Here is a 27,708-nt window from a genome sequence, read left to right as displayed (position 1 = left end):
AGCCAAGAATTCTTTATCTGGCAAAACTGCCCTTCAAATATGATAGTGAGTTTAAAATATTCACAGATACACAGAAACTAAGAGAGTTTGTAAACAAGAATATGGCTCTGCAGGAAACACTAAAAGTAGTTCTGTAGCCGGAAAAAAAAAAAATTTGGGAGAGAGAGTCTTGGAGGAGAGTGTTGAAATGAAGACTTTTAGAAAGGGTAAATGAAAGGGTAAAAAGACAGACAAAAATAAGATAGACATATGAAAACCAAAGGATAAAATGTTTGAAATAAGTAATGCCTTTACAGTAATAACATTGAATGTTAATGGATTAAAATCCCCAATCAAAAGATATAGGCTGACAGAATGGATTAAAAAACCATGAGCCATCCACATGCTGTCTGCCAGAGACTCACCCTAGACCCTAGGATGCAAATAGTCTAAAAGTGAAAGGTTGGAAAAAAATATTTCATGGAAACAGTAACTGAAAGAGAGCAGGGGCAGCTATACTTTTGTTGGACAAAATAGACTTTAAGTGAAAAAAAAAAAATGATGAGATGCAGAGGGCCATTATATATAATTAAAAAAAGGACAATCTACCAGGAAGGAGAAATAGTCATAAATATCTACACACCTAACCAGGGTGCCCCAAAATACATGAGGCAAACTCTGACCAAACTGAAAGGAGAAATACGTGTCTCTACAATAATAGTTGAAGACTTCAATAAGCCACTTGCATCACTAGATAGAATGACTAGATAGAAGATCAGCAAAGAAACAGAGAACTTGAACTATAATGATGAGTGAGCTTGACGTATAGAACATTGCATTGCACATCAGCAGATTATACATTCTTTTTAAGTGCTCATGATCTTTCTTCAGGATAGACCACATGTTGGGTCACAAAAAAGTTTTCAATAAATTTAAAAAGATTGAGGGGAGCAGGTAAAGCTCAATGGTTGGGTGCCTGCTTCCCATGTATGAGGTCCCAGGTTCAATCCCTGGTACCTCCTAAAAAAAAAAAAAAGATTGAAATTATGCAAAGTACCTTCTCTGAGCGTAATGGAATGAAGCTGGAAATCAATAATAGGCAGGAATGGGGAACATTTGCGAGTATATGGAGGTGAAACCACACACTTGATATATAGTGGTAGAGTCAGGTTAGTTTTCGCTTTACCCTCCCACTGTTACCACACTACCTCTCAGATTTCCACATTGTGTTCACCCCAGGTTTCTGGAGACTTGGGGAGTGGATGAACAAAATGGTCAACTTCCTTTATCACTTGACTGTCAAAGATTCATATCATGAATAAGTAACTGTGGAAGGTCAGATAAGGCAGGCAAAGGCTTCATTCTATTCACTTTCAAAGTCCAGGTACCCCTGATAATTAAGTACTTTAGAATACAATGATGATACTGGTTTGATTTCTTAATAAATTACACTGGCTATACCATCCTATAAAAATGTTTAATGAAGAGAGGAGCTTTTAACCGAGTCTAAATAATTTTTTGCAAGGATGTTATGTAGAGGGAATTCAAGAACTGACTGGAGGATGGACAAGATGTCCTTGAATGTTCTTTATGTCCAGCTATTCCAAGATTTGTAAATACTAGTCTACAAGGGAAATCTAATAACTGCAATTAGCCTTAGTTACACTGTTTTTGTTTGTTGGTCTATCGTAGACTGCCTTTTCAAGGTGTGCCCTATGAACCGATATTCTGCACAGAAGCAGTATTGGAAAGCCAAGCAAGCTAAACAAGGGAGCCACACAGAAGCTGCCTTGCTGAAGAAATTGCAGGTAAAAACTAGGGCTCCCATTGTCTGGTTGAGAATAGGTTAAGTGCAACAATAGCAAAATATGTATTCGTGGCTTTCTAGCTTTACAGTTTCACCTAGTACATAGAAATTTAGAATCGATGTAGCAAGTATTGGCAGTGCAGTGGATTTTTAAGTTACAGGGTGTGACTACTTATTTCCTGGCAGGTAGTTAACACTTTCCTCCTGCTGTGGTTTAGGGTGTGCCAAACTGATTCAAAGCTTCACATCAAACTGAAATCTGTAGGAATATCAAAGCCATTTATGTTTTACTTGACATAGTGCTTATTTTTTCCCAAGGAACTATGGGAAAAATTGAAAATTATCTTGTTTCTGATTTGGCCAAGTGTAAATCTAATATACCTTAATTTGTGTGTCATTGAAATTCTTGTTATTTTCAGAATTGAGTCTGTATTTCAAGACTTTTGAAATTTACCTATTAACCTGGTTGGATCTTCTAGCAGTTTTCCTTGTTAAAGTAATTTTATGAGACCAAAGAGCCTAGTACTTTTCTGCAGTTTCCAACATGAAATTGGTCCAAAACATTTTTGCCACAATTCAGCATTATATTCAGATAATTATCACACTTCATTATAATCATTTAATTATTGTTCCTCACTTCCTCAAGAACCAAGAGTAAAGCCACTGGCCTCTTATTCATGGTTGTTTTTTTTGTTCCTAAAAAATGCATATTTATTTCCTTGTCAATATTGAACTCTGTTTATTATGTTTCCATACTGAATATTTGATAATCATTTTATAGCATGCTGCGGAACTGGAACAAAAACAAAATGAATCAGAGAATAAGAAACTTTTGGGAGAAATTGTGAAATACAGTAATGTTATACAGGTAAGTCTCTAACATATTTACTTTCTCTTAAAAGAGGTGACTATTTGATAGGTAATTTATATTTGGTAGGAATGCCAAACTGCATTACAGTTTTGAGGTGCAATAGACTATTCTTTGGTGTGAATTATAGATATTGTGATATGTTCAGTCGGTGTTCAGCACACTACTCTCTTGGGGAGTAAGTCTGGTGTGTACACATGAAGAAGAGAACATATCTAGAGGTGTACACAAGTGTATATTGTTATTACATCAAAAGGAAGAGGGTAGGGTAGCATGATTTCTAATGGACTGTAACAAAATAGTCCTCTAGGATTATTGGGAACAATGCTCAACATATGATCCTCTATGCTTTCCTTTTTGAAGAGAGGAACGTTTTCAAATTGTGCTTTTAGAGGGAAATCGTCCTCGAGTTATTAAAAGTGCTACCATTTCAATAAATATTCACACTACAGTTTATCTCAGCTATAGTCCTTTCTTGTGCTTCATTTAGATCTTTTTAGCTTTTTACTTGGTTATTTGTTAGTATATGCCCTACCTTGTTTCAAAAAGAATGTAAGGCATCTTCAAAAGTACATGCCACATAATGAGATAAAATGGAAGTAAGTAAAGCAACTAGGTCAAAGGGAAAATAATGATTGGATAAATAAGGTGAAACCAGGGATGAGGCATGTTTGTACAATCCATGCTATGAAGTCCGGTAAAGCTTCGGCTCACTCTTGTAGGTGCCCACTTAGCTACCAGGGAGGCGTGATATGTTATAGCATTCACAGATGAGGTCCACGGCATACACTCAGTCAGAGGTCTAGAAGCACAGCTGTGCCCAGAGCGAGGCTAAAGAGATGTTTCTCTGATGAGTGCTCAGAAAGAGGACACTGTTTAATTTAGTGAACAATAGCCTTAACGACTTCCTTACCATCAACACTACAATGAGCTGTTTCATAGGGCTGTTTTTAAAAATAATATCCCCTGATGTTTTGTTATAGGCAGAGGCAAAATGCCAGAGCACAAGGCAGTTCTCGGCTGGGTTTGCGGCTCCTTGAATGTCCACCTTCCTCTGTCGACAGAGAAAGGAGGAATTGTGCTGTGGGGGGTCTCACCACCCTTGGGCGATCGGCCATAAATACTTTTTCTCTCAACCACCTTTTGTTAAGTGTTAAGTGGCAGCCAGTGGAGCTGATGTTCTTTGTCAAGGACCTGAACTGTAAATGTTTGTGTGGTCAGTTAGGGGCCAAGCCTTGTGCTCTAGCCCAAGTAGACCTAAAGGAGTGGGGTCGTGTCCATGAGGGTTTTCAGTGGCTCGTGGTAAAATGAGAACCACGGATGTAATAGTGGACTTTTCGAAAAGCTGATTGTTTTTAATGAAATAGCTGCCCGTTTTGTAGTCTGAGATAATTTCCTTCTTACGCTTTAGATATTAATGGGACCTTCCTCTTTTGAATTGGCAGTGATAATTTAGAAAGGGGGTTGCTTTGTTTTGTTTTTCCTTATGTAGAAGAATAATGTTGCCAGAATTTGGACCATGGAATCCAAAATATCTAAGAAACTGTGCCTCTCCATTTGTCTGAGGTGAGGGTAGAGCCAACATCCTCTCGTGGAAGTTTGAGAGCCCGTTGGGGGCACACAGCTTTCTAAGTCACGGAGGAAGGATAGGGTGGTCAGTGGGCAGGGATGGTTGCTAATCGAGTGGGTTGGTACGTTGTTGCAGTTTCTTTAGTTTATTCTCTTTCTTTGCTCTACGGAATTGGGGAAGGATGTGGACTGGAAGAAACTCCAGGTCTCCCCTGGAAAGCCTGGGTTCGTTCTGTTATTTATCAGTGGATGGAAGTCGTTCAGAGATGTCCCCTGGTTTGTTTTCCTCATGTGCCCACTTGAGTGTGAAGCAGAATTGGGGTGGAGGGTGGTGAGGAGGAACTGAAAGAGGACGAAGAAGTCAGCACAGAAAGATGGTGAGTGGGGAGGATAAAGCAGATGCTTTTCAGCCTCCGCTTCAAACCTTGTTATGCAGCTACATGATACAAATATGAATGTGTAAATGAAATTAGCAGAGGAGATAAAGAAGAATGGTGGTAATCCATGTCTTTTCCTTACAGCTACTGCATATAAAAAGCAACAAATACCTGACTGTCAACAAGAGATTACCTGCTCTACTGGAGAAGAATGCCATGCGAGTGTCCTTGGATGCTGCAGGAAACGAAGGCTCTTGGTTTTATATTCATCCCTTCTGGAAGCTGAGAAGTGAGGGTGACAATGTATGTAAATATAAAATTAAGAGAGAAAAAGTAGGCGTGTAAAGAAAATAATACCTGATTAGTGAGAGACTCCAGAAAATGAAAGACAGGAAATACAGGTTCAATCAACACATTATTTTTATATTAATATCTTTAAAAGATTAAAAACATCTATTTATGGTACACCTGTCCTCAGAAATCATAAAAAGACAAAGTTCAGATTCATTTAAATTATCTTCCAGTTGAAGTTTGTATGAAAGAGTTTATGTACCCTTAATATTTGCTGAGGGTTTTGAAAGAGAACCAGAGTTTGCAACTTTGCCTAATCAGGAGGGAACTTGACTGTAAGGAGAAAGAACTGTCCTTAGGAAACCGTGTCTACCCCTTGCATTAACACACTGAAACACGATAGGGAGTCATACCGGCGCTATGGCCATCTGGCTACAGTCTGTACATCTTAACAGATGTGTGATGTATGAGGGGCTGTTGATTGGCATCTGATCTCTGGTGACAACTGATGACAATTATACTTAAAATACATGTGGAATATGTGTGTATTTTATTTCATGTGAACTTTAGCAGTTGCTAAAATAATTTCTGCTACTTCTCAGAGTAGAGTCTAATAAAAATTAGATATAAGGATTCAATAGGATGATAGTTTGATATCCATCAAGCATGGGTAATAGTCCCTGCCACATGGGTGATGCTTAATAAGTGCTGGTTGACGCCAAATACTGAATATCTTTCCTAAATAGAACACCTTACAAATATTGAGCTAAATGATCAAGAAAAATAGTTGAGGTTTTTTCCTTAATTAATATTATGCATTCAAAACAATATGAAAGTATAATTAATCTGCCAGAGTATTCTCAATCAATACTTTGATTACATTTTTTAGTATAATGTTTAGATATTTCTTGTATTAGAGATGTCTTATTTTTATAGTGAATCTATTTTTCCAGGGAATTTTGCAGTACAGATTCAGTTCCACAGGATGCAAGCTTCATGGTTTAATTTGGTTACTAATTATCTGGTGATATCCTTCTTAGGTAAGGTTTGAGAAAAGCATGGCATGCAGGAATGTAATGCACTTTAAGTCTTAAAAAATCAGTCCTACTCTTTTTTTGGGGGGTGGGGCATCAAGTGATGTGTGCTGTGAGCATGATTCCTATTTTAAGTTCAGGAGGTAGTTAATTACAACCAACTCTCAACTATCCGGGGGCTGATGATGCAGTTTGAGAACAACCCCTGTTCTTGGATGCCCTTTAGTGGAATGCTTGTTTCCTTCCCCTACCTCTGTAGGTGGTCAATGAAAAGCAAACATCCAAAACAAACAGAACCTGAGCCCCAAGCTCTGAAGTAGTGCGGTGAAACGAGTGGATCCATTGAGACCTTTAGATTAACTGTGAATTTTAAAAATTTATTGTTTTCTTTACCTGCTCCCAAATGCATTTTCAGAGTCACCAGAGAGTTGACTGTAACGAACTATTTCAAATAATTAGTTTTACTGAAAAAACAACAACAAACCACCACCCAAATGCTTTGTCTCAGTCAAAATGGACAATGTCATTGTTAAATGCAATATAGAAGTCCTCTTTACATAAATGTGTTCTATAAAGCATGGCTAAAACAACCTTCCACACTGCTTTTTGCTTAAATAGTTCACTGTTGTAGCTCACCACTATGTAGCTTTTGTATGTGATTAAGGTTATGAAAGTATAAACATTTCTACAGCCCTTTATTTTCCACATATATAATTGCATTGTAGTCCTCATTTTCTTCCCAGGAATAAGCAGCATTTTTTTTCTAAAGTACAAACCTACTGTATTTGAAGACAACTGGAAATATTGTCGCTTTGTAGTTTGTTCAGTTACTACTGACTTTCTTTAAAAGCATATTCAAGTAAGAAGAGGAATTAAATTCAGAAGACTTTAAAATTACATTGTGCTATTTAACAATTAGTTATGTTATGATTTGGCTTGTAAGTAGCCAACAAGATGTTCTGTGACCCAAATAAGATGCAAGAATGAGGCTGATACAAGCCTGGGGAGAAAGATGCTCATATTCTCAAAAGTTAACAGTCCCTACTACTTAGAAGCACCTTTGTGCTATGTCTTACAGAATCATGGAATAGAGAGTTGTGGGAAACAAAATAGATTCATGGAGTTTCAACTTTCTGCTTTATAGGAAGGAATAGTTAGAAAGCCACTGGGTATGGCCATGCCAAGAGCACATAAATATATCAAATTCATTTACCTTCTTATGATTGAGTAGTTCATTTTTCATTTTCAGTTTTGATTTAGGAAGACATTAGTTCTTTACCTTGATGGTAGATTTCAAAAGTGAGGTAAAGCCAAAAAATATGCTTCCAATTAGTATGGTGGTCATGAGAAAATTTTACCTCTTGGCAAAAGAGCTTCTATAAATAGCAAGTAGATTTTGCAAAAATCTAACAACCTTGGATTTCTCGCAGAGGTGGGACTAGATCCCTGGTATTTTGGTTTCTACCACAGTGTTCTTTTCACTGTACCAGGTACCAGGTCAAAAGAAGGGTAGCTGCTAAGAGCAGTATATTGCTCACCATTTTGAGCAAAATCCCGGCTAGAATCCTGCATGGCTGTTACACAGAGTCCACAGAAGTGCTTCTGAAATTGCAATTTTTTTAGATGTTTGTTTAGCAGAATGGATATTCTGGCTGATCCTAGGTTATGGCAGAAAATGACTTTATAAAACTACAGCTTCTCAGAAAGTGTTGACCCCATCAGTGGATCAGATCCAAGCTGCACTCTTCTGAGAATATTATTAAGTTTTTTATATACCAAATTATCTAATAGGTGTGAATTCCATGAGAACAGGGACTATTTCTTGCAAACCCTTGTATTCTTGCACCTCTTACTGTTCTTTTTACTTCATATGATTCTTGTCCACTTCATTTGCAAGTTTTATTCAGCTTGGTTAGTCAAAGTAACCATTGTTGAGAACAAGACTTGAGGACCTGGGTGAGTAGAGAAAAGTTAGACTCTGCTTATGAGTACTGTTCTCATGAACTTCTAGAAGCTGTTTAATAGACACCAAGAAACATTTCTTTTATGTGGCTAATATAGAAGACTTTATATATGGTGTTTGGAAGTAAAAATAACATGGATTGGCCCAAAGCCTTACAGATATAAAAGAAGGCTTAAAAAATATAGAAGACTTTATATATGGGGTTTGGAAAAGATATAGATGACTTTATATATAGTGTTTGGAAGTAAATATAATATGGATTGGCCCAAAGCTTACAGATAACTGTAGTGAACTGGATTAAGACATAGCAGTGAAAATATGTGGAGCCAAAGGTATTTTTTTTTAATTGGAAGGACATAGCTAAAATATATCATTACATTTAGTAACTTACATGGCATCATTTTTGCATATGGTACAGATAATGAAATAGCACAACAAACCCAATTTCTGTAAGAAACTGGAAGATCAGATGTGACAATGTAGCATCAAATTCCCCACTAAACCAGTAATTTATAGTATATCTACTTAGTCAGACATCTCTATGGCTATGAGACTTGGGCTGCCTGTTATCATGTACAATAAATAGTGCTCTGTGTTTTTTTTTGGACGGTGGTATTGGTGTTGGAAATATGCTTATGCCATATTGAATTTTATTTGTTTTTGGTTGTGATTTAATTTTAAAAATAGCTACCAATTCGTGGTTCAAAGATAGAAAATGATTCACAGATACAAAGTGAAAAGTCTCTCACTCTTTTTCCACTGGTCCAATTCCAGTTCCCTCTTCCAGAGTTAACCCCTCGAAGGATTTCTTTATGCCTGCAGTCCTATTTCCCCCCTCCCTTTTTATGTATAAGACAGCATGCTGTGCACCTGCTCTGCCCCCCCCCCTTTCCCTTAACACTGCTTCTTGGTGATCTTTCCTTGTCAGTGTACAGTGTTTCCAAGGCGATTCACTGTGAGTCACCATATCAGAAATTAGAGTGACGAATGGAGACCAGTCCTGTAAACAGCCTGCCCCCCTCCATCAAGTGAGCTGGAGTCTTCACCACCAGCTTTGACCCTCCAGGCATAGTTTGTAACAACAGTGGCACATGTGAATGTGGACTGCTGTGTATAATCCATAAAACGGATGATTTTATTTTGAAGATGTACAATTACTTGAGTCTTGGTTTAGGTTGAGATACAGGGAAATAGAGTTCTGTTTATTCCTATTGCCTGAGGCCTAATTTGTTTTTTAGTTATCTGTCAAACTAATCATTCCAGTATTCAGTTGGTATGAAATATGCAAAGGGACAATTTTGGTTTTCATTTCTGAGATTTTCAGCAATTCTGTGCTTGAGACTGTAGTTAGTACAGTATTAATTCTCCAGTGGAACTTAGCAACATAACTTTAGTAACTGTAAAATTCATTATTATCCATTCAGAAAGCATAATTTCATTCCCCCACAATTTGAGTTATGAGTAAAAATACTTGAAGATAAGGTGGACATTGTTAAAGATAGCATAAATAAAACTCAATTCAGATTTATTTCTCTAAAGCATACTTCTTTTAATTTTAGTTTTTAGAAATGAATACTGGATTTAAGTAGCAATATTATTTTTTTGATGTTTAAGATAAGACTGAGCCAGATGCCTAAGGACCAAATAGTAAGCATATTTCCACAAGGTAATAACTTATTTCTGCATTTCCTGAATCCAGATGTCATTAGAATATTTGATTACATTTCTGAAAATGGGGAAAAATCAAATTTACTGGACTTGTCTTTCATTCCATAGAGATGTAAACTATTTTCTGCTGGTGCTTGAAGTGGTTCGAACATACAGTTAGATTGGGTTTTTGAGGCAGATGCATTTACTCTATCTTTCTGCTGAGCTTTGGCCTAACACCTTGTGTGTGGGGGGGACAATGGCCTGTTCATGGACTTTGTATAAGAAGACTCTAACCAAAATTGGAGGCTACACTACCTCTATGAATCCAGACTCAGAGGTACTATTAGCCATGGTTATATGGTCATTTATTAGAAGATATTTCACCTCAAAGAGAAAAAAGTTGAACTTATATTTGTACAGAGGATAAAGGTAACAAGTGTCAGGTCAACCACAAGGGCTTCTGTGCAGTTTTTGTAAGCTCCAGATGTAGCCTTAGAGGTCCTCGCAGCGCCTCAGTTATTTATTTTTGATTCCTAGATTGTCGTTGGGGATAAAGTTGTTTTGATGCCAGTGAATGCGGGGCAGCCACTGCACGCAAGCAGCATCCAGCTTCTCGATAACCCAGGGTGTAAAGAGGTATGTTCAAGGGAAGAGGATGAATTTGTGGGTTTTCTCATGGGAGAAAAAAAGTCATTTAGTTTCTTTCATTTAATCCCCATAATAATGCTAATTAATATTCCCAGGTTACATGTACATAATGATTCAATATGGCTATTTCAGATGGTCATTTGAAGATTTTTGTATTGTTATATGTACTTCATTGTTCAACGTTGTCCTTTTTTCTTTTTGCTAGTTGAAGCAGTATTTTCTAGTATGGAATGCAATCCGTAGCCTTATAACTCTTAACATTTCTTCATTAATAGGTGAATGCTGTTAATTGCAACACTAGCTGGAAAATCACTTTATTTATGAAATATAGTTCCTACCGAGAGGATGTACTAAAAGGGGTAAGTACGTGCTACATAGAATATTTGCTGTAAGAACTGAAGGTAAATTTACTGAACTTCTACATCAAAACCTGCTTATATATTCACTGGTTTTCATAATTTAGCATTGTGACTACAAACCTCAATACTCACTATGTTTCACTGAGACCTTCCCCCTTCAATATTATGAAATGTGTAAAAATCAGTGAAAGCCAAGTAGCTAGCAGAAGTGCCAGAATATCAAACCTAGAAAGAGGCACCTGCTTCTTATGTGTGTTCATTCAGAATTTTGTTGAAAATACAGTGTGTCTTGGCCTGTTTTTCTAGGGTGATGTTGTTAGATTATTTCATGCGGAGCAAGAGAAGTTTTTGACTTGTGATGAATATGAGAAAAAACAGCACATTTTCCTTCGTACAACCTTGCGTCAGTCAGCCACTTCTGCTACTAGTTCTAAAGCACTCTGGGAAATAGAGGTATGTAGATGTGTCTGACTTTTACTAAATACATCACAAAGATAAGATTTACTAGGCTGAATGTTTTAATGTTACAGGCTTCATTTATGACGTACCTATAAAACAATTTTTTTCGTTTAAGATAAAATATTATTGAAGTATATCATTCATATATGCAATAAATAAACAATGAGTGTAAAGTGTAAGTTGTGAACTTATAAAACAAACATGCGTATCATCATACAAGGCTCCCATACATCTCCCCACCACCAACACTTTGCATTGTTGTGAAACATTTGTTATAAACTACAAAAGAGCATTGTCAAACTATAGCCCATATCTTACATTTGGTGTATTTCCCCCCCAACCCATCCAATTATTAACACCCTGCATTAGTATTATACATTTGTTATAGTTTATGAGAGAACATTCTCATAGTTCTGTTACATCTCCCAGCTCTGTGTTACACAGTTCCATGCTTTGTGCAATCTATTCAAAGTGTACAGTACACCCAGTGGCTCTCATTTTCATGACAGAATTGTGCTGTCATCACCTCAGTCAAGTTTAGAATGTTTTCATTACTCCAAAAGGAAAAATCCCATATCCCCATATACCCCACATTGTTTCTCCTTATTATCTTCTTTGCCATTGATGCAAAAATATTGCAATATTCCTGTTAGTTGTAATTTTCCCATGTATCACCATATTAACACTTTGTAAAAGAAGAGCATTCTTATATTTATATTCTTATATTTATACACAAATCTTCATCCATCACTGAAATCACTGTTATAGTCCCTAGATTATCCTCTAGCTTTCTTTCAATTGACATTTATATTCACACACTACCCCTTTCAGCCACAATCACATTTATAAATCAGCAGTGTTATACTTAGTATAATGTGTTACTATTTCTAGTCACTTCATACTTTTGCAATAAACTGCATTAAAATTTCTGCGTACTTTGAGCATCAGCTCCCATTTTCAACCCCCATTCCATCTCCTAGTAACCTATACTCTAGAGTTTACCTAGAGTGAGTTTACTCATATTTAGTTCGTATTAGTGGGACCAGACAATATTTGACCTTTTGTGTCTGGCTAATTTCACTCAACATAATGTCCTCTAGGCTCCTCCATGTTGTCATATGCATCCCAATTTCCTTCTCACAGCTGAATAATATTCCATTGTATTTGTATACCACATTTTGTTTATCCATTCATCAGTTGATGGATATTTGGGCTGTTTCCATACTTCAGCAGTTGTGAATAATGCTGCTTTGAACATCAGTGTGTAAATGTTAGTTCATGTCCTTGCTTTCAGTTCTTCTGAATATACTCATAGTTACAAAATTGCTGGATCAAATGGCATAAAACAGAATAATTTTGTGCCCCTTTGCTGCTGTGACCAATTTGAAAGAATGTTACTTCTCTACCTATTTCTCTGTGGGGACCTTCCCTTCCTCTCTCTCTGCATTTGCATGTGTGGATGTGTATATGTATCTACAGGTTTTGCATATATACATACATACATATATATGCAACCATAGGATATGAACAACCATACATTAATAAGGCATGTAGTGGTTTTACTTAAAAGTTCGTAAAATGTTGTAGACTGCTCAGACTGAAGGCCATGTACACTGGAGTTAAGATGGAGCGGAAGGACTTGCTTTAACTGAAGATAGTATTAGAACGACACAATCACTGAGGAGAGAATTTATTTCTTCTGGAAATGCCATTTCTTTTGGAATCTGGAGACCCATAGTTAAGAATTTGTTCTTCTTTTAGTTCAGAAATTATTTTTTAAATGTGCCAATATTGTAGAGTAATTAAGAAAATGTGGTGTATGGGTTTCTCTATAGAGAAGCTTTCTGTAAGTTGTGGGAGATAAGGTATACATGGGCACCTGTGGATGAGCCACCATCTGGTGAGTACCTTGATGCAGGGGGCATCTTGGCCTGCAGCAGTGGTTCTCAGACCTTTCATACTCATCACCCCCATTCATCATATATTTTGTACCATTCCCTTTAAAATACTAAAAAGAAATTCATAGGTAGTATTGTCATGTTTAAAAATTAATATAATACCACAATTCTAATATAAAGAAGAAATAAAAGGAAATTATAAAATAATATGTATTTCAGTATGTAAGTGCTTACTCTAAAAGATATAATATTTATACTTACCTTTCATGAGTATATTTGGATTTGAGAGCAGTGGTAGTAGAGAATCAGAAGATGTTATGTTCAAGAAGTACAGGAAAATGAAAGAGCAGAGGTAAATTTGGGCCCTTTGCTAAGAAATATTGGTATTAGGAGACATAATAATAGGACAGACTTGTTTGTATTTAATAAAAAAAGAAGGCAAAATAACCATAATTGAAATCGGTATAACAAAGCAAATTACAGATGGTTGAAACAGAAAAAATGAGGAAGTCTGGTGGTCATGCAAATGAGCTGAGCCTATTTATAAGTGTATCATCAAAATAATTCTCTATGTTATGACATGGTTCAGAATAAATATAGTAAAGAAGCTTTAGATTACATAAATGTTATATTGAAAATACAGGGGGATTGCCATACACCCAGCCTCTTCCCCTCCCACAGTTTTCCCCATTAACAACGTCTTTCATTAGTGTGGTACATTCGTTAAAATTGATGAACACATTGAAGCATTGCTACTAACCATGGTCTGTAGCTTACATTATGGTTTACAGTTGTTTATAGGTTTTGACTGAATGGCCTGCATCCATCATTGCAGTATCGTACGGTACTATTCCAATGCCCGCAGATGTCCCAGGTCGCACCTCTTCTCCCTCCTCCTCCCCTCAGAACCTCACTACTTATTTCCACCCCCCTGTATACTGAGGCTTACATTCAGTGGCTAGTAGTTGGAAGGACATTGGAGACCATGTCCTTTAGTAAGTGATGAGAAGTCAGAAAGGACTGCGGAGAACAGCGTCCACCAAAGACGATATAGCACAAGAGGCTGCAGGGAAGTCGTGAGGTGGGCTTCTTGGAAGAGTAGCATATCAGGGCAAGACTGAAAAATAGCAGGCAGCTCCAAAATAAGTACATGTTCAAATTGTGCATTTTCATACCATGAATTTCTTATCATTTTGCTCCCAATATTTAAAAATACGTGGAATGGCAATAATAGGAAATATTATTTTAAACTTTGCTAGTAAAATACGAGTTCTCTGAATTTCCTGTGTCTTAGCTATAAGTCTGCTGAAAGGGTTTTGAATCTTCTCTCATGTTTACTTTACTGTTACAGTGTTTGCTGTAAATGGACCATGGCACGGAAAGCCTTTGCAGCTAAATGTGTGGGCAGTCAGCATGGAGAGAGCAAATAAATTATTCAATAATTTTGAGATAATGTCTTTAATTCATTTTAGCTTTCTCTCTCTATAGTGGAGTTCTCTTAAAATATTAGACCTCTCATATAACTTGATGTTAAAAAACTTTTAGTATGATTTTGCACTAAAATATTAGCAGTTTGTATTTGTGGTCGGTTAATTTCTATAGGAGATTTGAAAGATACACAGATGTGGAACATTTCATTGTTGTGTGCTGTGTGAATCCAGTTTTCTATTCTCATGGGAATGCCTTTAGATGCATCTAGATCAGGGGTTCTTAACCAGGGGTCCATAGACCCCTAAAGGGTCCTTGGAAAGATTTCAGGGAGTCCGTGAGCTTGAATTGAAAATTTTAAAAAACATTATTCTTGTGGGGATGTGTTGGTGCCAGTGTGATATATTTATTAAATAATACACAGTGTAGTGTGGGCTTAGTATGATTTTTATTCTGATCTAGGATGTTCTGAGTGCAGTGATAACTGCCTGCAAAAAGGTTGGTAGGGATGGCGGGGATGGTTTTAGGGATGCGTGGGAAACCTGAATTTCTAAATGTTTGTCATAAATGACCATTTGAACAGATGTTGAACCATGTTGGGTTATCAGGTATTGAAATTATGGGAAAGTTGTAAAACATAATTTTGAATAATCCTAAAATTTAATTTAAAGACATACCGATGTTGAGTGTCATAAAACTACCTGCTATTATGTTCTGAGAAGGGTCCATTGTTTTCACTGGACTGGCAAAGGGGTCCGTGGAACAAAAAAGGTTACGAATCCCTGCTTTAGAGTGACCCGTGCTTATTATGGCATGGAAAGTAGCCTTCTTAGTTAACTGTGCACACTCTTTATTTCCTTCTCAGCCCTTGTGAAATCTTATTTTTTTCTTTGTTTGCTAGTTTACTCTATTCCCCGTGAGAATGCCAGCTCTAGTGTGATTCACCGCTATGTCTGCGTTGCCTGAAAGAGCAACAGGCACGTATCGGGCTTGTAATGCAGTAGTCCGACTGAAGGCTTGACTAGGAAGTGGGGGAACCTCACAGTAAATGCGCCTTTAGGAATAAGGCTGTGAGATGCCTGAGCATCTTCTATCTCAAGCGAGTTAACATGTCTCTTGCTCATTCATGGGGCATTTTCTTTTTCTGCCACTTGTGCTCTCATGAAAACCTGTTAGCTTTGTCAGGTCCGCCTCGGCGGAGGATACCCTGAGCAAACTGGTAGCACGAGTGCCCTTAGACATCATTGCCGTTGCTCTCTTTGTCTCCAGGTGGTGCATCACGACCCTTGCCGTGGGGGCGCAGGACAGTGGAACAGCTTGTTCAGATTTAAACATCTTGCAACTGGAAACTACTTAGCTGCAGAGGTAAGACTGATGGATCTAGTGCTGATAAATCTCTCTAACTCTGAAATGGCAAGATAGGAGCTAGGGTTCTCCAAAAGATGTATTTGCAGAACTGTCAGGACTGCCTACAAAATTCTGGATTGGCATGTACGTTATTTAAATGATGTAAATTTTTAGCCACAGCCCGAAAGTAATCTTTCATATAAAAAGTTAAAACAGAACAATAACAATAATAACAACAACCTGCAGTCTGCCTACCATGAAGATCAAACAGACTGGGCATCCGTTGGCATGTGTATGTGCCCTGGTCTGCTCTTTCTGCTACGCGTTACTCTTTCAGAACGTCTGCATTGGCGTCTGTTTGTTGTTGGAGAGTGTTAGCCCAGAGAGTTTGAGGTTTATCTTTAGTCCTCCTTTGCTTGTGGATGGCTTTTATTTTTCATGCCAGAGTAAGGAGTTTCTTCTAGAGACACTGAACTTTCCCAAAATGGTCAATAAAAATGGCAAAAAATATATATATAAAGGCCTTTTCTTTATCTACTAAGAGCATGTTGACTACCAGATACAGAGGATAGGTAGAAATATCAGAAAATTTAGAAACAATGGGATTAAAATTTGGTTAACTAGCAAATTCATAGAGTCAGAAACCAAAATACTCCAAATGGGGTGTAGTAGGGAATGGGGTGGTTAATGCTTAATTGGTACAAAGTTTCTGTTTGGGGTGATGTAAGAGGTTTGGTACTGGATGGTGGTGATGGCAGCCCAACACTGTGAATGTCATTAACACCACAGAATTATATAATTGAATGTGGGTAAAAGTGGAAATTTTAGGTTATATGTATGTTACTAGAATAAACATTTTTTAATTGTACAATATAAACAGTGAACCCTAATGTAAACTATGAACTATAGTTAATAGTATGGTTATAATAAACTGAGTATTTGTAACAAAGATACCATACTAATGCAGAGTGTTAAGATTGGGGAAAACTGTTTTTGAGGGGTGTGTATGGAAACTCTATATTAGAAAATATATGATTTTTTGGTAAACTTACACCTTCTCCAATAAAAATAAAGAATTCATATTTATGAATTTACATTCTCAAAAAACTTTTTCAGTACTTTAAAAATAAAAAACATGTATGAAACTTTCTGCTCATTGTACGATCCTCAACTCTGCTCTTTTTCAATTGAGTTTTTTCTGGGATTCCTTTTCCTCTTGGAATTTTTAATATTACTTCTCCAACTTTTGTTTTGGAGGTGGGGAAGGGTAAGGAAAGAAGTGGGACAGGGTGTGGGGACAGAGAATTGATAAGAAAAAGATGTGGGGAGGGCTCTATAAACTTAGGTGTATGCTGACCCCTGTCTAAACTGTCATTCACCTCATATTCTCCCCATCCTATTAATCTGTGATGTTTTTCTTCATAGTGCTTCCTGCCAGCTGACTTGTATGTTTTGAATATTTGTTCATTGACTGACTGTTGGTAGAATTTAGCTCCCATGAAGGCAGGGGCTAAAATTCATTGCCACTGTGTTTCCAGTGCCCAATGCAGTGCTTGGCATGGAGAAATCATTTGGTGAATATTTAATGGATGGTTGAATGAATGAGTGAAGTTTATATAAAGAAAATATTCAGGCTTCTGTAAGTTTCGAGGATAGGCAGAAGGAGATTTCAGGATTTGTATGTGAGAGGCATTTGGAGCAATATTTGAGCAAATTAATCTCTTTAACTCTCCAATTTCCTCCTTTGGAAAATGGATGTAACACAACATTTATATGATAAGATTATTAAGAGAATTAAATGAGATAAAGTGCTTGACATAACATGTGACTCATGATAAGTACCCCAGAAGAGATGCTGTCATGATTAATTGCATTTAATGTATGATAAATAAGGATTATTCTTTCTTTTATAAATATCTGGCATGATTTTCTGATCAACTAAATGAAATAGAACTTAGTAATTTATGGACTGTTTATACCATATATGTTTTGTGGTAACTCTTTTGGAATGTAACCCCTGGAAGCTAAAATAAGTAGGGAATTTTGACTAAAATAACAATTAGAAAGGTTTGACTAGATCTCTTTTAAGAGATAAGACATTAGGATAAATATCCTCTGGTATTTTATGTTATTGGCTATTTTCTTTAACTCACTTTTAAATTGATGGCTTTGTAAAGCTACTGACATTCTGTAGAGAACTGGCATGATTTATACATTATTATTTTTCTTTATTCATTTCCATAATTAAAACTTGTCAATGATTCATTCAAATGATTAGCATATTGAGAATTAAATGGTTAATATTAAGTTTAATGAATACCCAAGACCTCAATATATAAATGAATTAGAAATTGAAAAATAGATTGTAATTCATTTCTTGAAAAGAATTTGAGAAACTGTTTTTTTCCAGTTGTTCTCTAGCAAACACGATTTTAAATGCAAGGTAGTATTTTTTCAGTTAAAAAGTTTGGTGTATTTGGAGGACCTTTTCTTTGACCTTTCTATATTTTTAGATGATGGTTTTTTTTGATGGCAGGGTGGGAGAAGGAGAATTAAGCACTGAATACATATCTGAAAATTGAAAGCTTGCTACCTGTTTTCTACTGATTTAAACAGAAGTTACTTCTGTGTAGTATTCCAACATAAAAATAGAAACCATTGGCTTAAAATGCTGAAATCCATAAGGTGAGGTTTTGTATTTGCTATGCCAGTTATGTTCAGACAAAATCCCAGCATAGGCTTGTCACAGGATGGTCATTCTACTGGTGTGGCAAAGTCATGAAGCCACTGCTTGCTATCACAATTATTTGATAAAATTTTGATCTCCAGTCAGGAAACAGGTAATAACTATCCTCTGTCAGCAGTTGAAAAGCAAAATAGTGATTTTCCTTTTAAAAAATGCTGTTATTCATTTCACTGAGGTCAGGCAGGGGCTTCCCAACACTTTTCAGAGCTGCAAGCTCCTAGCATTATTGGTTTTGTTGAATTATATCCTTCTTCTTAGGTATGGAAAGGCTATGTGGCTTTTATTTATTTGATTCTTTGACTTTTCTTTTTAATATGGAGATATTATCTGAAACATATCGTTTTGGGAGGTTGAAATGCAAGAGGAGGAAATCATTACTTTTTGAAATTCATAAAAATCATCTTTAAGATTTCATCCATCCATCAGTATCTGTTTGTGAAGTTTCTGATAAAGGCACAGCATGGTAGAGAATGCTGCAGGGATAGCAAAGGAAGCAGGAGATGCAGCCCTTGCCCTCAAAGAATTGACCTTCTATCTCAGAAGGTAGTCCTCAATAAGTAACCACAGATGATAAGCTTGCAGGGTCACTTAGGGCTGATTATGCGTGCAGGTGGAAGTATATCAGTGTGAAGTGAGTCAAAGAAGGCTCTTGCTTGGGTGAACTTTTCCCTGGATCTCAAAGAAAGTAATAACATAACATAGGTTGGCAGCATAGTAAGAGGACAGTCTCTGTAGAAGTTGCCAACACGTCAGAGACTTGGAGTTTCCAAATCATAGGTAAACAAGGTAAACGGGGAAGCTTAGCTCAAGGAATGGGATTATGAAAAAAATTATTGAGCAATGAATCCCTTTGTGTCAGGATTTTTATTGAAGGGTTGGGATTTGATCTAATTAGTAACGAATGGACAAAAGAGTTTGAAGAGGTTTATATTGCGAGTTAGAAGCCGGGAATGAGCAACTATGTACAAACACTTGGTAGACACCATGGAAATAGAGTTAAAAATATCTGGTTTCTGTCCTTGAAGAGCTCAGAGTACAGGATGATAATACATGATAGCAGTGTGAATAGTGACATGCTTATGGGGATGTGGTAAAGTGCAAGACGCCTTTGGTAGAGGGAGGATGGTGGGGAGGTTTGGGGAATGGTCGGGTCTGGGAAACTTGCTGCTTGAAGGATGTATAAGTCAAATTAAGAAAAGGGAGACAGGGAGTTCAGGCTGCACAACTTCTCGAAGTCCAGGGATATACTAGGGCTGGAGAAGTAGAGGAGGGTCTGTCTCGTCAGCATGGATGAGATCATCGGGGTGTGACGAGAGTTCTGGGATGATGGACAGAAGTGGACACGAGGTGGACAGAAGACTGGATGCCTGAGAAAGCAAGAAGCCAGAGAAGCACCTGAGGACCAGTGGAGATGAATGACAAATGCCGAGCCAAGGAGGGTTGACAGGGCTTCAAGAAGGAGGAAGTGGGCACCATCTCAGATGCCATCGAAGAGGCCAGGAATGAACATGGACACTGGAATTGATCGAGAGCATTTTCAGTGGAAACCAAATCATAGAGGGCAGAGGAATGACCCGGAGGCAGGGAGCAGAAGGGAGTGCAAACTGTGTTTTCACAGCATGGCCGTGAAAGGGGAGAAACAAGCAGGAAGCAGTTTAGGGGAGTCTCACTAGACACGTTTTTATAACATATACTGAACAAAAATAAGATGGACAAGGATTGAGGTGTTTTTGTATTGAAGGGAAGAACTTAGCAGAAGGGCAAGATTTAACAGTGTATTACTTCTTTTCCCGTAACTTTTTTCAACCCTCAACAGACATATTTGTAATTTGATCTATTTTTTTAATGTGCCTTAGGCATTCCCAGAAATTTAGATTATGTAATTCTTCTTTTTTTTTTTTTTAAAGATTTATTTATTTAATTCCCCCCCCCCCCTCCCCTGGTTGTCTGTTCTTGGTGTCTGTTTGCTGCATCTTGTTTCTTTGTCCGCTTCTGTTGTCGTCAGCGGCACGGGAAGTGTGTGCGGCACCATTCCTGGGCAGGCTGCTCTTTCTTTTCACGCTGGGCAGCTCTCCTTACGGGGCGCACTCCTTGCGCGTGGGGCTCCCCTACGCGGGGGACACCCTTGCGTGGCACGGCACTCCTTGCGCGCATCAGCACTGCGCATGGCCAGCTCCACACGGGTCAAGGAGGCCCGGGGTTTGAACCGTGGACCTCCCATGTGGTAGACGGACACCCTAACCACTGGGCCAAAGTCCGTTTCCCATAGATTATGTAATTCTTGAGTTGCCTTTGAGTTTATAGTGTGCATATTGGCTGGTGTGGCAAAGAGAGCCTAGTGTAGTGGGAAAAAATCCCATTTCTACTGTTTAAAATAATCTGACTTTAAGCAAACATTAACCTTAATGAACCTTAGTTCTCTCGTATAAAAAAGAGGTGATAATATATATATGGGATTGTTCTGGGATTAAAGGAGACAGAGAATAGACAGCACCTTTCACATAACAGGTATTCATCTTTGCTGAATGTTAACTCCCTTCACTTTTTTTTTTTTTTTAACTCCCTACTCTTTCATGGAGAGGAAGGAAAGAGAAAATGTAGACAGTATCTGTTTATTATTATCATCATCATTCAGAACTGGTGTTTCTTTGCCAGTCAAACAACTCAACGACAAATGTTCTAGGGAAAACATGTAATCTACCTGGAAAAAATGACCTACTATGCTTTGACATAGGAAATACTGCCTTGTGGTGACATTAAAGTATTCTTCCAATAAAATTCCATGCTCTCTTGTACAGTTCATTTGCCAGGCACAGCGTACAAGCCAACCAATTCCTTCTATAATATATAAAATAGACATTTTTGGTGAGATTATTCCTAATCAATTGGGTAAAGTATGCTGAATACTTATCTAGGAGTGCAGGAAAAAAGATTATCCATGCCTTGGATTATTTAAAAAATGTAATGCACATTGCTTTCATTTCTCTAATTCCATTGGTAAAAGTTTCTAGAGCAGAAATGAATCTTTTGAAAAATTTGGAACAGTTTTCTGTTTCTAGAGACTTGAGTTTAACTCAAGCTGTTGTATAATAATTTGATTTGTGGCATTGCAATATAGTGTAGTTATGATTTATTGACGATTTTAGAATCTTAAATGGGTTTTCCTCCTGATTCATGCCAAAGTTTTTCTCCATAAAGTAGCTCAGATGTTTTGGAAGTCTCCTATGTATGAGGAAATGCTTAAAGAGCATTTCCTTGGACTTACCGTGGTTTGCAGTTATATACATATTTGTTCAGTTGTTTATTGTACATATCTATCCAATGACTGTTTTGTTTCCCATGAAGGAAGGACCCATGCTGTTTTACTCACTGCAAGATCCCTTGTGCCTAGAACAGTGTCTGGCATTAACTGTATTCAATAAATTTTAGATGATCAGATGGATAAATTATAGGGACTGTAAGGTTTAAAGTCCATTCGTTTCCTTTTACTGAAAAGGAAACCAAGGCTCAGAGAGGTGATTCTTTTTTTTTTTCCCCTTTGGCCCAGAGTGAAAGAAAAACGATAATGACAATATTGGGGCTGAATGCTAGGTCTGTATCACTTCCTCTGCATCGGTTCATTGGTTCTCATCTGTGGCTCATTTTGCCCACTATGAGGCAGATGGCAATGTCTGGAGATATTTTTATTGTCACAACTGGGGAGAGGCCAGTATGCAGCTAAGATCCTGTAATGCAAGGACAGCTCACCACAACAAAGAACTACCCTTCCCAAGATGCCAGTAGTTCCAATATTGAGAAACCCCAATCTGCATTGTATTGAAATTACATAATCATTTATGGAATACTTACAAAGTAGAGGTACCATTTTGATTTGGTGAAGAAAATAAAGATTATTAACATTTGGCCCTTGTCTTCCAAGAGTTTGTAATCTTCACGAGAATGAAATTAATTCAGTAACTGGGACATTAAGTTCTCTTTTTAAATTGCTTCCATCACCTGTATACATCTGAGATAATTGTTTGTGTAATGTTTAAATTACTAACATTTATAGGCGACCATGATAAATCTCATGATAAGTTTAAAGATTGCAAACCTTAAAATTAAACACAAATGATTAAAAAAACACCTGAAAATTTATTGAAGGATATAGTACCTAAACATGATATTCTATTTTAACAAGCATTTTCTGTGTGGATAAGTTTTTTTTTTTTTTTTTTCAAATAAGCTTTTTGTCTGTGAAGAAATGAAGGGTGGGGGAGGGGCCAGCCGGGGCGCCTCTTTTTGCTGGCCCTGTTCTTGACCCAGTACTTGTCCCGTTACTTCAGTCCTGTAGCTGTTTTCTGGAGCATTGAGAAAGATGTTTCTGCCAGTTTTTGCTGGTTGGTCAAAGCTTCTGTGTGTGCCAGAGCATCTCAGCCACAATCTTAATTAGGGCAGGGCTCAAAATCTAATTTTGAGAAATATACAATGCTAGAATCCATGGAGAAAATATGGTACAAAGTACTTAATTAAATCAGGCCAGTTAAAATTTGGGGATTGATCAGATAATGCAATAAATGTTATTGTCCAGCCCGTATGAAACTAAGTTGGTGCATTATTAAGCTTTCCCACCGTTATGTCAGATTCTGCATGATGTACATATAATTAGATGATATATTTTTTCCCTAGTACACAGCACAGCTAACAGTACATTCTTTGCCACTTTGCCATAGTAGTTCTCCTTGTTTTACCTTATTGACAAAGGGGAGTTCACAACCATACTACAGGGAAGAAAGTATTTTTTATCATATTTTGAACCAGATAATATGGCAGTCTCAGTAAGTAGTTCTTCCACAGGCATGGAAGAATTATAAATCAACAATCTCAATTTTTGCTCCATTGCTTCCTCCATTTTTTCTTTGTATATTCTTAAAGTTATAATTAGATGTTATTTTCTAAAACATTTTAGATTAATGCAAACTAATTTTTATTTGTTAAAGATTTTATATTATGCTTTTAAAAATTATTTAAAAGAGTTTTTTTAAAAGACACTTAGATTAAACAAATGTTACATAAAAAGTATAGGGGATTCCCATATGCTCCACTCCCCACACCTCTCACATTTTCCCACAATTAACAACATCCTTCATTAGTGTGGTACATTCATTGCAATTGATGAATACATTTTGGAGCATTGCCGCATGGATTAAAGTTTACATTGCAGTTCACACTCTCTCCTGCACATTTTTATAGGTTATGGCAAGATTTATAATGGCCTGTATCTGTCATTGCAATGTCATTCAGGACAATTCCCAAGTCCTGAAAATGCCCCCATATTATACCTGTTTTTCCCTCTCCCTGCTTTCAGAACCTTCAGTGGCCACTGCTTCCACATCATTGATATAATTTCTTCCATTGCTAGAATTACAATAAGCCCATAGTAGAATACCGGTAAGTCTATGTTAGTTCATATTTTATTCCCCAGTCCTGAGGATTCTGGGATGGTTATGCCCAGGTCCCCTCTAATTGAGAGGGGGCTGAGATTCCATGGGGCAGGTGGATGGGACTCTCTTACTTGCCAGTTGTAGACTCTCTCGGTTCCTTGGTATGGTATGGTAGTTGTCCATCATCACCTCCTTATTAGTTGTCCTGGGTGAGACTAATGAACCTGGAGATCAGGTGTTACAACTCCAATGCGATTCAGGGCCCAGCTGGCACATGGACAGCACAGAGATTTAAGTCTCTTGGATGTACACCTACCAACTCTAGTACTAATTATAGGTTCAAATACAAGGACAGAAGAGCCATGTCTAGGGAAACTACAACTGAGTCCACCTCTGACATTCTGGGGAGCATAAATATCAAAGTAGGTCCCACTGGCAAGGCACCAAACCTGCTCCTGTAAACTAGTTTGTTTGTAGGTAGGCAAAACTTCCACCAGATGGCAGTAAACACTTATTTCCTAACATCAATAGCCTTTGAAATTCTTTAGTTAAAATTAGTACCCAAGAATGTATATATTAGATTACAATCTTATGTATATTAGGGCTGTATTTTAAATGTCTCTGTTTTTAATTTTCTATCAAATGTACCATCCATAATATATGTAAAGGGCCTGGTTTGTATATACAAGTATATGTATCTAGTTATCAGTGTACATACATAACAGAACCCTCCCCCACATTATATAGAAAAATGTACATTATGCCTGGCACACATAGTCACCAAGTAAAGGCTATTTCCTCTTTCTAGAATTATTAGTTAGATTAATGGATTGGCCCTGAAATGAAGGAGAACCATACATCTATAATTATTTTAAAAAGATGATTATATGACTTTAATGTTATATATAGTACAAATTGATCAACACACATTTCATTGTAAAAATGTTATGTTTTTCTCTGAAGAAGATAGACATATATTCTGGACCTAAAAGCTTTTGTTCTCATGATAGGTGGAACATTGCAGGTGCTTTTTGTTTTATTGTGATACAGTCATAGTTTTTGCTGTCTAGGTTTTTATGAGATTACTCTTTCACTCTGCCTGCATAATACCTGGCTTCTTTCTATTCCTTTTCCTGCTATTTAGATGAGGACTTTCTTCAACAGTTGGTGGTTGGTACTTGCTCTTCACATTCTTATGTCACCCACGGTGGTAGTCGCAGTGAGCTATGAATTTGATCTTGGATATCCTACTGCCATCTAAATTCAATAAACATATCTAAGATTTCATTGCTTCCCCACAAAAATTTTGCTTTTCCTTATTAGTTCAGGGTTAAAAACTTGAGAGTCATGATAAACCTGTTCCTCTCTTCTTGGTTTATATATTCAAATTCTATGGATTCTTCTCTGCAAAGCATTTCACATCCATTTTCTTCTTCCATTTCAGCACCATCATTGTTTGGATCCACCTCTTACCTGAACCACTGCCTTTGGCTACTTTGCCTCTTTCGTTGTCTCTCTCCTGCCAGTTGAGGATTTTAATGGACTGTTATTGCAGATGTTTTCTGCTGATAACCTAAATCTTTCTGAGTGAGATGCAGACGCTTGCCTGTGGTTTGAAGGCCCCTGTGCCTGCTTCCTTTGCACCTTGGATCCCACCACTGCTCTTTATGGAGGCAGGAGGGGGAGGGGGTGGCTTGGGAACCCATCACAGCTGTGCAGCTGTGCCCAGGGTGCTTTAGGTTCCCAGCGCTTCATCTGTAAAGCGGGGTCAGGAATCCCTGCTCCCAGGGTAACTGTAGGGTCTAGGGACTCGCCTCAGAGCATAGGAGAAGTATTCAGTAATGACGTCTGAACAAGCCTCGCTTCTCCCCTGTGTGGCTCCACTCTGGGCTCCTGTTACCCTGACTCCTCCTTTCCTCTTGGCCAGTTAAAACTCTGCTCGCCCTTCAAGGCTCATCCCAAATGCTACCTCTTCCCTGAATGATTCTTGAGTAAATGTTCTCACCACAGATCCTTCCTTCGTCTGACCCATTTATTCATAAATTTTTAAGTCCTGTCTTAGGTCTCTTGTCACACTCTGTTTTCTATTACAGCTAATTCTAGTTATGTCTAATTTCCTGCCCTCGATTGTTGTCTTGTTATCAAGAATCATATTTTTTGTCTTTATTAAAATACCTTAGTCTACAATGCTTTGCCCATTATAGCTGCTCTAATAAAATTTATTGAATAAAAGAGTGTATAGTATATTAGTTCTGTCTCTACAATGCAGAATTTATGATTTATTTTTTAACATAATGAAATACTCCTTTTAAGTCCTCAAAGATTCAGAGAACTCCTTATGACCATATTTCTCCCCATTCCTTAAAAATAATATTCTTTCAATTCATTTTTAGTCTAATAACTATAATAATTACTGCTATTATTACATTTTGAGGAGTGTAATGATATAATGAAAAATGTATCTTTATTTGGTCTTGAAATAGTTAATAAAGGTGAACTAGAAGAGCGACTGGAAAGTAAATTCATGCTGGAAACCTAAATATCTACAGAAATAGGAATTATACCTACGTCAAAAATAACTATGCCTTCTTAATCATGTTCTGCCCCAAGGACAATGTTCTTTTCTGAAATCTGGTCTTCAAATATTGCACCTGTTTAACATTCACCCAAGTCAGTGCCTGATGGGTGCTTGGTGAACGGGATTCCGGAATCTGCTCTGAAAGAAATACCGTGGGCCTTAGGGAAAGTCCCTGTCCCTGTGGGCTCAGTGTTCTCACCTGGAAAACAGGAAATGTCTGCGGGTAAACCCTGATCATACTAATTATATGCCAATAGATATAAGACTGCTGTCTTCTGCAGCAGTGCTAAAGATGGTGCCAGTGAGTTAGATTTTGCCTCATATTGTGGCTTTTCAGACTTTTTAGTAATTAACATAGAGTGATTACTTCAGTAAAAGCAGTAAAGTGTTACTCTAATACTAGCTATTATTATTATGAAGAGGAAGAGGAGTTGCCTAAATTTATGGCTATGTAAATTTTATTCTAATTTATACTGAAGTAAAACATTGATCATGTGGTAGATCCTTGGTTACACATGCTACATATCTTTTGGATTTAATTTGGTTAAAATTTTAGTATGAATTTTTTTTTTCTGGTTTTAATTTGAAAGAAAACTGAATTCTTCAAACTGAAAATAAGTTAAAAATATCAGTGATAAGAAATACAATAAAATAAATGAATAAATAAGTAAATAAATAAAATAAGATGAGCAACTCCTTCTGGGCACCATGCTAAAACTTCTATTACTTCCAAGTAAAGTGTCTTTTGAGTTTGGTTCATCAGTTAACAGTGGGCTAGTTAATGCATTCTCTTTGGCCATCTACCTTTCGCTCTCGATTCCAAAAGGAAGATAATGTTATTACTCATAATTCTAGGGAATTGAGGAGCCCGAGGTAAGTATATCTAAAGAAAAAGCAGCTCAGCACGTGTGTCACTGCCAGGAACTTGTAATTGGACTCCTGTCCCCTATTCCCCTGGCATGCCAGTCGTGAGAACGGAAGGGCTGCTGCCATGTGGCTCCTGGACTGTCTTCCACCCACTCCCCTCCCTTCCACCCCAACCCCAGACCTAGAGTCTGGTGTCCTGCCCGAGAACTGCTGTCCCGATTTGGGGATCCGGACGCCCACTGAATGCTGCCACCCTGCCTGCCTGGACGTGCTGAGCTTTCTCTGCTTTCGAGATGCTCTTGGATCTGGCCTAGCCTTAGTGCATTTTAGTCCTTTGATCCTCACCATGTGCAGTGTGCTTGTTTTATGATTTACTGAGCCCTGGTTCTGAATCAGGCATGAATAACCAAAAGGAAT

The 27,708-nt window shown here is 37.4% G+C and overlaps 1 protein-coding gene across 3 annotated transcripts in view; it reads left to right on the top strand.

Moving 5' to 3' along the window:
• The window catches only part of ITPR2 (inositol 1,4,5-trisphosphate receptor type 2), a 480,765-nt gene that overhangs the window by 94,243 nt on the left and 358,814 nt on the right, over nucleotides 1-27,708 (top strand). For all 3 annotated transcript variants that reach the window (XM_058282925.2, XM_058282926.2, XM_058282929.2), the window contains exons 3-9: nucleotides 1,672-1,787; nucleotides 2,568-2,654; nucleotides 4,745-4,903; nucleotides 10,076-10,174; nucleotides 10,462-10,545; nucleotides 10,852-10,998; nucleotides 15,600-15,695. In XM_058282925.2, the coding sequence (XP_058138908.1) occupies nucleotides 1,672-1,787; nucleotides 2,568-2,654; nucleotides 4,745-4,903; nucleotides 10,076-10,174; nucleotides 10,462-10,545; nucleotides 10,852-10,998; nucleotides 15,600-15,695 (788 nt within the window). The remainder of the gene's footprint in view (nucleotides 1-1,671; nucleotides 1,788-2,567; nucleotides 2,655-4,744; nucleotides 4,904-10,075; nucleotides 10,175-10,461; nucleotides 10,546-10,851; nucleotides 10,999-15,599; nucleotides 15,696-27,708) is intronic.

This window comes from Dasypus novemcinctus, chromosome 20 (assembly GCF_030445035.2).
Source record: "Dasypus novemcinctus isolate mDasNov1 chromosome 20, mDasNov1.1.hap2, whole genome shotgun sequence".
Taxonomy (NCBI): domain Eukaryota; kingdom Metazoa; phylum Chordata; class Mammalia; order Cingulata; family Dasypodidae; genus Dasypus; species Dasypus novemcinctus.
This window is presented reverse-complemented; position numbering and strand designations above follow the sequence as displayed.